Genomic DNA, 15,717 nt, shown 5'->3' with positions numbered 1-15,717 from the left:
TTGAAAATGATTTATGGGAGGTCTTTTTTCGACGCTTTGCTTCACCTGTTCTTGCATTTATTTTATTTTTTTGTTTTACTTTTTTACTCGTATTGAAATCAATTTTGACGCTATTTCGGAGGCTTTTTTGACTGTTAGCGTGAGACGCATTTTTGTCCGGATTAATTTTTTCTATTCATGACTCGAAACGGTTTTGAGAATGGGGTTAGTGTGCGGAAGATATGAAGATCTTTGTGTAGGCTTTTTGAGTGGGTTGAGGTGCGCGTTGTTATTGGTGGAGATGATGAAATTATGTTTTATGAATCTGTTTTTTTTGGTAACATTTGCATTTTTTGGATTTGATTTCTTTGGGTTGCATGGGTTAGACCCTTATGTTTTTGCAATATGATAGTGTGGTTCATTTTGGGATTTTTTTTGAATTTCAATGTCACGATTCAAGACCGAGTGGGCCTTGTTTATTGGGCCTAGAGTGGGTCGCTTCTTTGTTTTTGTATTTGCAAGTACGTTTGGTGCTTATTTAGTGTTAGAATAAAAGTTTTTAGGAGAAATCTTACGCCTTTATTAATTTGGAAAATAAGGAAAACACACTGAAATAAAACTTGCCTATATTCTAAGGGGTCTTAGGACCATCTAAAGCCTTTATTTTTTTCTATCAATCTAAAGAACTACTAGGTGTTTTTCTTTTACTAAGGTGCTCTCTATGGCTCAAGCCTTGGGTTCAGTCTCGTAAAATATTGGTCCTTCGCCGGTACTCATCTTGAATTCTATTCCCTTTGTGTTGACCCACTGACATGTCTTCATCCATCCGTTCTCGGCCTCTTCTAGTGTTGATGCAGGAGAGATTAACCGGGTTGGATCGAAACCTTCATCTTGTAAAGCTAGGGTAGTCATCACAGTCTCGTCCTCCATAGGCCTCGATTCGTTAAACAATGCCCATAGAGCCTGGTTGTCCAATATTTCAGCTATTTCAGTCTTGGTGAGGTGGGGTGCCTCATCCAAAGTATGACAGTCATGGAAAATTCCAGATCTGGGCCAAGTTTCAGTAAAGAGGTCCTGGCCCGATACTTGAGACAGGTAGGCTTCTTCAGCATCATCATCCCACACACCGCACACTTCTCTCTCGATTTGATCCACAGGGACCATGGCGAGTGGTGCACCTTGGGGCGTAATATACGCCGTAGGGTCAAAGTTCATATTTTCTGGTTGGTCAAGAGAGATGTGACAAGAACCGAGTGGGCTCTTGTTGTTGTTGGGTTTGCCAACGTTGGGGAGAGGTGTTATTTCCTCTATCATATCCTGGATCGTGTTTTTTAGTTTCCAGCAGTTTTCAGTATCATGCCCATTCCCTTGATGGCACTCGCAGCGACCGCCCTCGACCCAGTACTTATTTTTTACTGGAGGTTCGGGTGTTGGGCCTATGGGCCTTAGTTTTCCCTGATTGGTTAGTCTTTGGAAAGCTTGTACTAGAGTCGACCCGAGTGGGGCAAACTTTCGATATCGGGTCCACCTTCCCGGGCTCCTTCGGGTTGGGGTGTCTTCCACAGCATGGACCTCTTGGGCTTGGGGCGTGGGGCCCTGTGGTAAGTGCTACTCTTGTATGCAGGTTTGCTTTGTACTGTTTTAGTGAGGTCATCCTCGATCTTTATTCCTACATCATAAAACCTTTTGAAGGTATCAAGGCCCAAGTATCTAAGATGTTGTTTGTAAGTTGGGTCCAGGTTGTCAATGAATTTTTGGACTAATTCGGTTTCAGGAGGCCAAATGACCAGTAATGCAAAATGTTTGGCTTGCGCAACCGCTAAGGATTCGTTTTCCATTTTCAGTTGGTTCATGAGTAGGGTCATTTGGGCCATTTGGTTCTGTAGCTCTTCTATAGACATGTTTGAGGGTGCGAATCGAGGTTGGGGAAGCGGAGATCCTGGAAATGAGGGATGACGGACGGAGTTTGGAGTCACTAAACTTTGTGTTGGTGATGTAGCTTCGAGACGCACTAACCTTTGATTTTCAAATCGGCACCAAGTGGCAGGACCAACCCTATGCATAAGATAAGCTAAAGTTTAGGCCCCAAAGTTTTAAGCATTACTTAGTCTAGACTTTTGACTCTCTCTATTGGGTTTTTTTAATTCTCTCTTTTGTTGGTACACTTTTTGGTTTTTTCCTTGGTCATTCTTTGGATTTTCGAAACACTTGCCCGTGTGACATTCATAGTTATTAGCATGCTCGGTTTTGGTGCCGAACATTGTCGTCGTAGGAGGCCTAGCAACGACACAAAGAGTTATTTATTATTATTTTTTGGTCGCTTTTAGAATCGAGTGCCTTTTCATACGCCCTCGCAGCAATTTTTTACGAAAAGTTTTTTTTTTGCTACGTATTTTTTTTATGCGCGGGCATCGAGGCCGCTGGGCCTGACCAAAAGGCCAGGAAGCAACTTCGGCGCCCAGCGAAGGGCGTTAGAAATATTGGCGCCCAGCCAGGGGCGTTGAAAATGTGTCCCTGGCTGGTCCTCGTCTTCTGTTAGCGTATATCTTTTCGTTTATGCGACTTGATTTTGCGTGCTTGCCTAATAACGTCCTTTACGCGTTGTGCAACGTTTGTGGGACTCGTTACGGGCCATCCCGAGCGTCGCTTATTTTTGTGGCAATCGTTCGGATTTGCGGAACACGTATTTTGGTATAATTCTTTGGCCAATTGGTTTATGAATGTTTGGGCAATTTTTAAGGTCGTTGGTTTTCTAGCATTATTTGTCATACACAATCACATAATTCGCTACACATAACTAACATTACATCATGAGGCAAAATAATAATATGTCATGTAGTTTATGATAGGCTTCTATGGGTAGTATTTGCGCCGGCTTGGTACCGCTTCTATCGAAGATCCAACACATGCCCCGGTCGAGGTAGTGCCTTCAACAGACGAATTTCACCCAAGAGGCCAATCACAATGTAAGCCAAGGGGGCATGCACCAATGAGAGGGACCTAGTGGGCGAGCGATTGGGTTTGGGACGGGTGTACTACTAGCGAAAAGTGCCGAGTGGACAACATTCGAAGCGTATGCACCCCCCGACTGGCGATGGGTATCCTTAGTCCCAACTCCCGAGATGAAACATCACAAGGGAGCCAAGATTCGTTATGCGGTTCTTTCCGTTCACATTAATATGCTGATTTTCAGGTCGTCCCAACTTGATGGGGAAATAAACGCGGGGTAGGATCGTTTCACCCTTCGGCTATTTTGATTACCTACGAGCACGAGTATTTCCTTCACTATCCCTAGTGGAGTCGCCACTGTGAGGGGGTCGAAAAAGCACGAGGCTAATGCGTGACCTCGTCCCTCGTGGGCGTGACCTTTCTTTTTGTCAAATCAAGTGTAATTGGATTTCCTTTGAGTTTACACCTAATTTACTAGTAATATAGGAGTCGCCATTCAGTTTTTAACGACAATGAGAAAAACTGACAAAACCCGGTTATCGTGACATAAAGGGAGTGCAATTATGTTTAACCACGACGACCATAGGTTCCCTTGTGATCCCTGGTGTGGAGATCGCTCAACGTACACCCGTAGGGCAGAGATTGAGGGTTCGGGGGACTGTAACTACCGAGAGGAGTATTCGCTCTTCGATAACTCCAGAGGCAGGATATCCTTACTAGCTCAGCATAAATAATTAAAGGGACATGCGTTAACTATTAAACTAATCTGAGTTGATTTTAGCAATATGCAACACATAATACTAGATCGATCGTGATTATCTTGTTTAGATTGATTTAAGGGACCTAGCATGATAGTTCAATTGTCCAAGATATTATCTTTATTAGGCGTGATAGAACAATCAGATTTAATAGTTTAACAGTTTTATAAAAGGGCGACGAAAGCGATTAAATCATGCGAAGGGACACATTACGACGCACCCTTGAGAGGTGCGTCACGGTTCTCAGAAAACTATCCACTTTGGCTTTGCTATTTCTCCTTTTATTTAACGAATCAGAAGTTTCCGGGCGAGGTTCCAGTATCCGGGCTTAATTTTTCAGCTACAAGGGACAGGATACGTTCTGTTCGATTTTTGGATCGATTGCGACAGAACGCGGGATCAATTTCGCAGCGTGAGGCTTAGGCTTAGGGGTTGGAGTCAATACTCAGAATATGAATTGTGTCCTTTCACGTCGAATTTGGGGCTGTATTTATAGGGAAGAGTTCGTGAAAAGATAAAATTTTAGAGCACTAATCCCAGAAGAATTAGGAGAGAACACGTACCCGGGTAATTTCAGCGCCCAGGGCTGGGCGCCGAAGATTTCGGCGCCCAGAGCCAGGCGTTCACTAGTAGAAAAAACCCTTATTGCAGCGGGCTTTTAGACCCCTGTTGCATCGTACATCGTATGCTGCAACTGGGGGGCCTGCAACAAGTCTGAACTTGTTGCAGCGTAATGTTCGCTGCTAAAAGGGGTTTTTTGCAGCGTACATATGTATGTACGCTGCAACAAGTGCCAAAAAATTGGCAAAAATTTGGACTTGTTGCAGCGTACATATATATGTACGCTACAAAAGACTCAACTTTTTGCAGCGTACATTTATTTGTACGCTGCAACAAGTCTGGAATTTTGCGAAATTTTTTTCCCTTGTTGCAGGGTACAATATATATGTACGCTGCAACAAAGCACTTTTGGCGGGAAAATTCTAATTTTGTTTAGGGATACCTAGAGTGCCTTGCACCAAATATAGAAACCTGTCAAAACAATAATAGAATAACGCAACCTGTATAACAAATATAAAAACAACAACTGGGGTTTTGTATACTATATATCCCAAAACCAAAGTGCACATATTACATTTAAATATATGTTCCAATTTCAACATAAACATACATTTTAATATAAAATTTATTCTATAACAACTAAACCAACTCGATCAAGCGCGCTAAAGCCAATAATAAATACTTGCTGGTAAAAAACTTAGCCTATTGCTCACGAACCACATCAAATTCCTCGCATAAGGCGCAATCCTCGGAGTGTAGTCCTTTACAAAAACATAAATTTAAATTAAACATTAGATTAAATACAAATTAAATATCACATTTTAACATTCAAGAAACTAATGACAATGTCCTTATAGTCTAAAATGAGTCCTTAGGTTCTTTAGTTCAAAGTTGGGAGCGAAAATGTCATTTTAGCCTAAATATGACCTATAACGACCCAATGAGCCTATAGGTGCATAAATAGATTGGAACGAGTCTTAGATCGTTAAAATTATGCATATTAAACATGTAATAAGTTTTAAATGAGTCCTTAGGTTCTTTATTTTAAAGTTGGGAGCGAAAATGCCTTATTTTAGCCTAGATATGACCTATAACGATCAAACAAGCATTAAATGGGTATAAGTAGATTAGAATAAGTCCTAGAAACTCAAAACTAAGCTTATTAATCATATAATAATTTAAAAATGAGTCCTTAGGTTCTTAAGTTCAAAGTTGGGAGCGAAAATGTCATTTTAGCCTAAATATGACTTAAAACGACACAATGAGCCTTAAATGGGCATAAATGGATTGGAATGAGTCCTAGAAAGTTAAAACTAGAATATAAAACATTTAGTAGGTTTAAAATGAGTCCTTAGGTTCTTTAGTTCATAGTTGGGAGCGAAAATGTCATTTTAGCCTAAATATGACCTACAACGACCTAATGAGCCTTAAAGGTGCATAAATAGATTGGAACAAGTCCTTATAAAGTTTAACTTATGCATATTAAACATGTATTAAGTTTAAAATGAGTGCTTAGGTTCTTTATTTTAAAGTTAGGAGCGAAAATGCCTCATTTTAGCCTAAATATGACCTATAACTATCAAACAAGCATTAAATGTGCATAAATAGATTAGAATAAGTCTTAGAAACTTAAAACTAAGCATATTAATCATATAATAAGTTTAAAATGAGTCATTAGGTTCTTAAGTTCAAAGTTGGGAGCGAAAATGGCACTTTAGCCTAAATATGACCTATAACGACACAATGAGCCTTAAATATGCATAAATGGATTGGAATGAGTTCTAGAAAGTCAAAACTAAGCATATAAAACATTTAGTAAGTTTAAAATGAGTCCTTAGGTTCTTTAGTTCATAGTTTGGAGCGAAAATGTCATTTTAGCCTAAATATGTCCTATAACGACCAAACAAGCCTTAAATGTGTATAAGTAGTTAGAATAAGTCTTAGAAACTTAAAACTAAGCATATTAAACATGTATTAAGTTTAAAATAAGTCCTTAGGTTCTTTATTTTAAAGTTGGGAGCGAAAATGCCTTATTTTATCCTAAATATGACCTATAACGATAAAACAAGCATTAGATGTGCATTAATAGATTAGAATAAGTCTTAGAAACTTAAAACTAAGCATATTTATCATATAATAAGTTTAAAATGAGTCATTAGGTTCTTAAGTTCAAAGTTGGGAGCGAAAATGTCATTTTTGCCTAAATATGACCTATAACGACACAATGAGCCTTAAATGTGCATAAATGGATTGGAATGAGTCCTAGAAAGTTAAAAATAAGCATATAAAACATTTAGTAAGTTTAAAATGAGTCCTTAGGTTCTTTGGTTCATAGTTGGGAGCGAAAATGTCATTTTAGCCTAAATATGTCCTATAACGACCAAACAAGCCTTAAATGTGTATAAGTAGTTAGAATAAGTCTTAGAAACTTAAAACTAAGCATATTAAACATGTAATAAGTTTAAAATAAGTCCTTAGGTTCTTTATTTTAAAGTTGGGAGCGAAAATGCCTTATTATATCCTAAATATGACCTATAACGATAAAACAAGCATTAAATGTGCATAAATAGATTAGAATAAGTCTTAGAAACTTAAAACTAAGCATATTTATCATATAATAAGTTTAAAATGAGTCATTAGGTTCTTAAGTTCAAAGTTGGGAGCGAAAATGTCATTTTAGCCTAAATATGACCTATAACGACACAATGAGCCTTAAATGTGCATAAATGGATTGGAATGAGTCCTAGAAAGTTAAAAATAAGCATATAAAACATTTAGTAAGTTTAAAATGAGTCCTTAGGTTCTTTGGTTCATAGTTGGGAGCGAAAATGTCATTTTAGCCTAAATATGTCCTATAACGACCAAACAAGCCTTAAATGTGTATAAGTAGTTAGAATAAGTCTTAGAAACTTAAAACTAAGCATATTAAACATGTAATAAGTTTAAAATAAGTCCTTAGGTTCTTTATTTTAAAGTTGGGAGCGAAAATGCCTTATTTTATCCTAAATATGACCTATAACGATAAAACAAGAATTAAATGTGCATAAATAGATTAGAATAAGTCTTAGAAACTTAAAACTAAGCATATTTATCATATAATAAGTTTAAAATGAGTCATTAGGTTCTTAAGTTCAAAGTTGGGAGCGAAAATGTCATTTTAGCCTAAATATGACCTATAACGACACAATGAGCCTTAAATGTGCATAAATGGATTGGAATGAGTCCTAGAAAGTTAAAAATAAGCATATAAAACATTTAGTAAGTTTAAAATGAGTCCTTAGGTTCTTTGGTTCATAGTTGGGAGCGAAAATGTTATTTTAGCCTAAATATGTCCTATAACGACCAAACAAGCCTTAAATGTGTATAAGTAGTTAGAATAAGTCTTAGAAACTTAAAACTAAGCATATTAAACATGTAATAAGTTTAAAATAAGTCCTTAGGTTCTTTATTTTAAAGTTGGGAGCGAAAATGCCTTATTTTATCCTAAATATGACCTATAACGATAAAACAAGCATTAAATGTGCATAAATAGATTAGAATAAGTCTTAGAAACTTAAAACTAAGCATATTTATCATATAATAAGTTTAAAATGAGTCATTAGGTTCTTAAGTTCAAAGTTGGGAGCGAAAATGTCATTTTAGCCTAAATATGACCTAAAACGACACAATGAGCCTTAAATGGGCATAAATGGATTGGAATGAGTCCTAGAAAGTTAAAACTAGAATATAAAACATTTAGTAGGTTTAAAATGAGTCCATAGGTTCTTTAGTTCATAGTTGGGAGCGAAAATGTCATTTTAGCCTAAATATGACCTACAACGACCTAATGAGCCTTAAAGGTGCATAAATAGATTGGAACGAGTCTTATAAAGTTAAAATTATGCATATTAAACATGTATTAAGTTTAAAATGAGTGCTTAGGTTCTTTATTTTAAAGTTAGGAGCGAAAATGCCTCATTTTAGCCTAAATATGACCTATAACTATCAAACAAGCATTAAATGTGCATAAATAGATTAGAATAAGTCTTAGAAACTTAAAACTAAGCATATTAATCATATAATAAGTTTAAAATGAGTCATTAGGTTCTTAAGTTCAAAGTTGGGAGCGAAAATGGCACTTTAGCCTAAATATGACCTATAACGACACAATGAGCCTTAAATATGCATAAATGGATTGGAATGAGTTCTAGAAAGTCAAAACTAAGCATATAAAACATTTAGTAAGTTTAAAATGAGTCCTTAGGTTCTTTAGTTCATAGTTTGGAGCGAAAATGTCATTTTAGCCTAAATATGTCATATAACGACCAAACAAGCCTTAAATGTGTATAAGTAGTTAGAATAAGTCTTAGAAACTTAAAACTAAGCATATTAAACATGTATTAAGTTTAAAATAAGTCCTGAGGTTCTTTATTTTAAAGTTGGGAGCGAAAATGCCTTATTTTATCCTAAATATGACCTATAACGATAAAACAAGCATTAAATGTGCATAAATAGATTAGAATAAGTCTTAGAAACTTAAAACTAGGCATATTTATCATATAATAAGTTTAAAATGAGTCATTAGGTTCTTAAGTTCAAAGTTGGGAGCGAAAATGTCATTTTAGCCTAAATATGACCTATAACGACACAATGAGCCTTAAATGTGCATAAATGGATTGGAATGAGTCCTAGAAAGTTAAAAATAAGCATATAAAACATTTAGTAAGTTTAAAATGAGTCCTTAGGTTCTTTGGTTCATAGTTGGGAGCGAAAATGTCATTTTAGCCTAAATATGTCCTATAACGACCAAACAAGCCTTAAATGTGTATAAGTAGTTAGAATAAGTCTTAGAAACTTAAAACTAAGCATATTAAACATGTAATAAGTTTAAAATAAGTCCTTAGGTTCTTTATTTTAAAGTTGGGAGCGAAAATGCCTTATTTTATCCTAAATATGACCTATAACGATAAAACAAGCATTAAATGTGCATAAATAGATTAGAATAAGTCTTAGAAACTTAAAACTAAGCATATTTATCATATAATAAGTTTAAAATGAGTCATTAGGTTCTTAAGTTCAAAGTTGGGAGCGAAAATGTCATTTTAGCCTAAATATGACCTAAAACGACACAATGAGCCTTAAATGTGCATAAATGGATTGGAATGAGTCCTAGAAAGTTAAAAATAAGCATATAAAACATTTAGTAAGTTTAAAATGAGTCCTTAGGTTCTTTGGTTCATAGTTGGGAGCGAAAATGCCTTATTTTATCCTAAATATGACCTATAACGATAAAACAAGCATTAAATGTGCATAAAGAGATTAGAATAAGTCTTAGAAACTTAAAACTAAGCATATTTATCATATAATAAGTTTAAAATGAGTCATTAGGTTCTTAAGTTCAAAGTTGGGAGCGAAAATGTCATTTTAGCCTAAATATGACCTAAAACGACACAATGAGCCTTAAATGGGCATAAATGGATTGGAATGAGTCCTAGAAAGTTAAACTAGAATATAAAACATTTAGTAGGTTTAAAATGAGTCCTTAGGTTCTTTAGTTCATAGTTGGGAGCGAAAATGTCATTTTAGCCTAAATATGACCTACAACGACCTAATGAGCCTTAAAGGTGCATAAATAGATTGGAACGAGTCTTATAAAGTTAAAATTATGCATATTAAACATGTATTAAGTTTAAAATGAGTGCTTAGGTTCTTTATTTTAAAGTTAGGAGCGAAAATGCCTCATTTTAGCCTAAATATGACCTATAACTATCAAACAAGCATTAAATGTGCATAAATAGATTAGAATAAGTCTTAGAAACTTAAAACTAAGCATATTAATCATATAATAAGTTTAAAATGAGTCATTAGGTTCTTAAGTTCAAAGTTGGGAGCGAAAATGGCACTTTAGCCTAAATATGACCTATAACGACACAATGAGCCTTAAATATGCATAAATAGATTGGAATGAGTTCTAGAAAGTCAAAACTAAGCATATAAAACATTTAGTAAGTTTAAAATGAGTCCTTAGGTTCTTTAGTTCATAGTTTGGAGCGAAAATGTCATTTTAGCCTAAATATGTCCTATAACGACCAAACAAGCCTTAAATGTGTATAAGTAGTTAGAATAAGTCTTAGAAACTTAAAACTAAGCATATTAAACATGTAATAAGTTTAAAATTAAGCATTTTAGCATATTAACTAAGCATATCCTGTTAGGTGAATGCCAGGCATTAGTTACTAATGAATATCAGCAGTCGAGTTACTATGTAAACCAAACAATATCCACAGGCCTTGGTCTCTGCCTTATGGAGTTTGCTGTTGGCTTGCTGCTGCTCTACTTGTTTCAAATTCTTCTGTTGTCAATTTCAAGGTAAAATTCTCAAATTTCACCAATTTCGAGTCAAATGGGGGGATTGAGGGTGTGACGCAGTGACGTTGGTGGTAATGGTGGTGGTGGCGGTGGCGGTGGAAGATGGAATGGGGAAGATGATCTGTTACGTACTTACGTGGGAGGGAGGAGAGCCTAGAGGGGTAAGATTGACATTTTAACATATAAACCTACCCAAAGTAGAAACGTGTCAACTAAAAAGAAATTTCTCAAAAAGGAATATGTATCAACTAAAAGAGCGCGAAGGAAGTATCATTTGGGGGCATTAAATATCCGTAAAAGGACGAACATGCAAATCATAAGTGGAAAAATTATTACCATGAATTCTCCCAAGTTTCCAAAACGAGAAACATTACCTTCATAGGAATTTTAACATCAAAAACTTACATACACAAGAAAACGGAAAAAATCATAATCTAAGAAGCCACATTGCAAGCAACCTCACATCCTCTGGCCTTTGATAAACAGATAGCCTGTTCAGGAAGACCTTTTCGGGCATAAAGTTTGGCCTCTTCAAACTGAAAGTAGCATTGTGGTAGCAAAGACAAGCAACAACCACTAGTGGAAAAAGGCTTATTTGCATCCCCGCATTTGCCACGCCATTCTAAACATGTGACGCAAATGACAAATTTTAGCATAAAATTTAGTCATTTGCGTCGCAGCTTTGTGAAACTGCGACGCAAATGACTCTAGGATGCCCCCCAGAGTCATTTGCGTCGCAGATTAGTAAAACTGCGACGCAATTAACTCAATCAAGTGCGTCGCAGATTTACTAATCTGCGACGCAAATGACTCTGGGGGGCATCCTAGAGTCATTTGCGTCGCAGTTTAGTAATTCTGCGACGCAAATGATGTTTTGAATTTTTTTCTAAAATTTCAATGCGATATTCCACAGCGACCTCACTGCTTCAATTCTAAATTTTTTTCTAAAAACCCAATTGCAAAAGCTTCACCCCTCACTGCTTCAATTCCTTCCTCCAACTTCCTCGGCCTTCCTCGTCCTCCGCCGTCAACCTCGTCCTCCGCCGTCAACCTCCGTCTTCCTCGACCTGCTGTTCGTCTTCCTGCCGCGTCAACCTCCTCTTCGCACAGCTCATTGTCCTCCAACTTCCTCCTTGTCGCCGCCCCCTGATCGTCGTTCAACCCCCGGCCTCTTCACAGGTCACTGTCGCCGCTGCTTGCTAACGCCGTCGGCTGCCACGACGCTGGCCCTCCTCTCTTCAATTGCTCCATCGATTAATTAGGTACATTTTAATTTTATTTTGTGGATATTATTTAATTGAATTTTAATTGTGCATTTTAATTATAATTGTGGATATTATGTTTGAATTTTAATGGTACATTTTAGTGGAATTTTAAGATTGAATTTTAATTGTGGATATTATTTAATTGAATTTTAATTGTGCACATTTAAGATTTAGGTTTTGTTGAATTTTAATTGTAGTTTTTGGTGAATTGTAATAGTTGGTTTTGTTGAAATTATTTGTTTATTACAATTAGGTTTTGTTGAATTAAGGTTATGAAATGAATTTTTGGGTTTGTTTAGGTTTATGAGATGGTTTGTGTAGGTTATGAAATGATGTTTTGGGTTTGCTACAAAATTCGGGTTTGTGAATTTGTGATGTGAAATGAATTGTACTATGGGAACTTGTTATTAGTTATGGTAGGTTTTGTTGGAAGCCATGGATTTATAATGATATGAATAGCCTAGTTTATATTCTAACCTTTGACAAAATTTGGTCATATTGTTTTATCTTTAGTGGTTGAAAATGGATCGGAGTTGGATGTATGGTAGTAAACGATTTTCTACAAGGTTCTTACAAGGGATTCAAGAGTTCATTAAGGTTGCCTTGAAACATCAATCAGAACATGAATCAAGTTTAATTCTGTGTCCTTGTTGTGATTGCAATAATTCAAGGGGGTATCGGGATATTGATGATATTGTTGATCACATAGTTCGTCGCGGTTTTAAGGGTAACTACACGACGTGGACATGGCATGGTGAGAGCATAGATCATGGGGCAAGTTCTAGTATGCCGAGCTCGAGTCAGCATAATCATTGTGATAATGGTGATGATAATGAAATTGAGGATGATATTGGTGTTGAAAGTGAGGAAGAAGAGGAGAAAGATAGGATAGATGATATGATGCATGATGTGGAAGACCATCATTTCGTTGAGCGTCCCCATATGTATGATAGTATAATCAAAGCTTCCGCAACACCATTATATCCTGGTTCTACACAAACTGTACTTGGTGCCGTCATCGAATATTTCAACTTAAAGGTGGAAAACGGTTGGACCAACAAGAGTTTTTCACAGTTTTTGGAGGCCACGTCTGGTAATCTTCCTCAAGGAAACAAACTTCCAAGGTCTAACTATGAGGCCCAGAAGCTTATGTGTCCTTTGGGTATGGATTATGAGAAGATACACGCGTGTCCAAATGATTGCGTGTTGTATCGAAAGCAGTATGCAAATCTGCATGAGTGTCCAAGATGCGGATTGTCCCGTTACAAGATCGTGGAGAATGATGCAACATCAACTAAGAAGAAACCTTCTCCGGCTAAGGTGCTTTGGTATCTTCCAATTATACCAAGATTTAAGCGCCTTTTCTCAGAAGAGAAAACTGCAAAACTCTTGAGGTGGCATGCCGAGGGGAGGAAGAAAGATGGGTTAATGAGGCATCCTGCTGATTCTCCACAATGGAGGAACATTGATCGAAAGTACAAGGTCTTTAGGGAAGAAGTTCGGAATCTTAGGCTTGGTCTTTGCACGGATGGAATGAACCCATTTGGGACACTTAGTACCCAATATAGCACTTGGCCGGTTCTTCTCACCATATACAATTTGCCTCCTTGGTTATGCATGAAGCGTAGATACATCATGTTGTCGCTCTTAATCTCTGGGCCTAAACAACCCGGAAATGACATAGATGTGTATCTAGAGCCACTCATTGAAGATTTGAAATTGTTGTGGGATGAAGGGGTGTTGATGTTTGATGCATACACCAAAACCAATTTCACTTTACGTGCCATGATTTTTTGTACGATAAATGATTTCCCGGCTTATGGAAATTTGTCAGGGTATTCTGTAAAGGGAAAGAAGGCATGTCCAGTTTGTCATGATGATTTGGTCTCGAGGCGCCTAAAATTTTGTGGGAAAGATGTGTACATGGATTACCGGATGTATCTTCCTGAAGATCATCCATTTCGAAAAGAGAAGGAAGCTTTTAATGGAGAATTGGAGATGAGAGAAGCTCCTGCCCCCTTATGTGCGTGTGAGGTTTATGAACGGGTTAAAGACATTGAGACAGAGTTTGGTAAGCCTTATAAAGGTCAGCCAAGTGGTGGTTACAAGAAGAGGTCTATCTTTTGGGATCTCCCATATTGGAGAGATTTGGAAGTTAGGCATTGTTTGGATGTAATGCATATTGAGAAAAATTTTTGTGATGCCATTGTTGGGACATTGTTGAATATGCAAGGGAAAACGAAGGATGGGCCTAAAGTTAGACAAGATATGGCTGCTATGGGTTCGAAAACATCATTTTTGCCTAAAAATGACCTAGGACGACCCAAATAGCCTTAAATGTGAAATAATAGATTGTAAAGGGCCTTAGAAAGTTATAACTATGCATATGAGACGTGTAATAAGTTTGAAAACATTCCTTAGGTTCTTTGGTTAAAAGTTGGGTTCGAAAACATCATTTTTGCCTAAAAATGACCTAGGACGACCCAAATAGCCTTAAATGTGAAATAATAGATTGTAAAGGGCCTTACAAAGTTATTACTATGCATATGAGACGTGTAATAAGTTTGAAAACATTCCTTAGGTTCTTTGGTTCAAAGTTGGGTTCGAAAACATCATTTTTGCCTAAAAATGACCTAGGACGACCCAATTAGCCTTAAATGTGAAATAATAGATTGTAAAGGGCCTTAGAAAGTTATAACTATGCATATGAGACGTGTAATAAGTTTGAAAACATTCCTTAGGTTCTTTGGTTCAAAGTTGGGTTCGAAAACATCATTTTTGCCTAAAAATGACCTAGAACGTACGACCCAATTAGCCTTAAATGTGACTACTACGTATATAATTGCATTTACATGTGTAAACAAAGTATATAATTGCACTTACATGTAAAATATTCTTTGCATTTACATGTGTAAACAAAGTATATATAATTGCATATTTTATCGAATGTGTAGTGCTTTTCGGAGTTACAAGAGACTAGGTGGACAATCTAAGGGAACTAAATTAACATGGATTCCAGCACAGGTATATATAATATATATAATTAGTTTATTATTTACCTAAGAAATAAGTTTTTCAAAATTATAACATACAATGTGATAGAAATTTTACTTGTGTTATTTATTTTAATGCATTTAGTGTGCTCAACAACCGGGATCACTAGATTGTGGCTACTACGTCATGCGTTTTATGTACGACATAATAATGAATCATGCTAATAGTCAAGATCTTACTAAGGTATGTTCTCATAAACTACGTACTTTATATAATAAATTGAAGTACACAAAACTATTATATTGATCAATCGTTGATAAATTGAATTATTTACACTTTTTTAGGATTTTTCAAGAACATTGCCTTATTCAGCGGAGGAGATTAATGAGGTGAAAGATTTTTGGGCAGATTACTTCATGAACAATGTCGAATTTTTAGCTTAATTTGTAATATGAACTTGATCTCTAGCTAGCTACGTACCTTTGTTGTAATAATTTTATGTTTGTTGTAACATGTTGGTTGATCGATCTATGACGAATTTAATTGCCTTTTATTGGGAACGTTAATTACGTTGTAAACTTTTGTGACAGGTATTAATTATAAATGTATTCCCGGTATTGGGAATGAACCGTCTAATTTCAAAGACGATCATGTCGGAATTTCCAACTAATATTAAAAAACGAATATTTTTTTTAATAAAAATAAGTCATTTGCAACGCACGTTAGCTCAATGTGCGAGGCAAATGACTTAATTTTTTGGCGCTAAAATTGTCATTTGCGTCGCACATTAAGCTATTGTGCGTGGCAAATGACTTTTTTTAAAAGTCATTTGCGTCGCACAATTAGCAAAAGTGCGTTGCAAA

General features: G+C 36.3%; 1 protein-coding gene across 2 annotated transcripts; it reads left to right on the top strand.

Annotated features, from left to right (window-relative positions):
• The first annotated feature begins 11,730 nt into the window (after positions 1-11,730).
• On the top strand, positions 11,731-15,482 carry LOC130464012 (uncharacterized). Of its 2 annotated transcripts, XR_008924300.1 has the most exons (4): positions 11,731-11,857; positions 14,815-14,884; positions 14,999-15,097; positions 15,199-15,482. XR_008924300.1 is itself a non-coding variant. In XM_056833338.1 (3 exons), the coding sequence occupies exons 1-3, from the start codon at positions 14,768-14,770 to the stop codon at positions 15,295-15,297; spliced, it is 315 nt and encodes a 104-aa protein (XP_056689316.1). In that variant the 5' UTR covers positions 14,585-14,767; the 3' UTR covers positions 15,298-15,482. The 2 variants fall into 2 exon arrangements, 1 of the variants encoding a protein (XP_056689316.1); XM_056833338.1 differs by lacking the exon at positions 11,731-11,857 and having other exon boundaries at positions 14,585-14,884.
• Positions 15,483-15,717: the final 235 nt, after the last annotated feature.

Source organism: Spinacia oleracea, chromosome 6 (genome assembly GCF_020520425.1).
Source record: "Spinacia oleracea cultivar Varoflay chromosome 6, BTI_SOV_V1, whole genome shotgun sequence".
Lineage (NCBI taxonomy): Eukaryota > Viridiplantae > Streptophyta > Magnoliopsida > Caryophyllales > Amaranthaceae > Spinacia > Spinacia oleracea.
This window is presented reverse-complemented; position numbering and strand designations above follow the sequence as displayed.

Coding starts and splice junctions, on each gene's coding strand:
- LOC130464012 (XM_056833338.1), top strand. CDS start 14,768: ATGTGTAAACAAAGTATATATAATTGCATATTTTATCGAATGTGTAGT. Junction 14,885..14,998: donor TAACATGGATTCCAGCACAG/GTATATATAATA, acceptor TAATGCATTTAG/TGTGCTCAACAACCGGGATC. Junction 15,098..15,198: donor ATAGTCAAGATCTTACTAAG/GTATGTTCTCAT, acceptor ACACTTTTTTAG/GATTTTTCAAGAACATTGCC.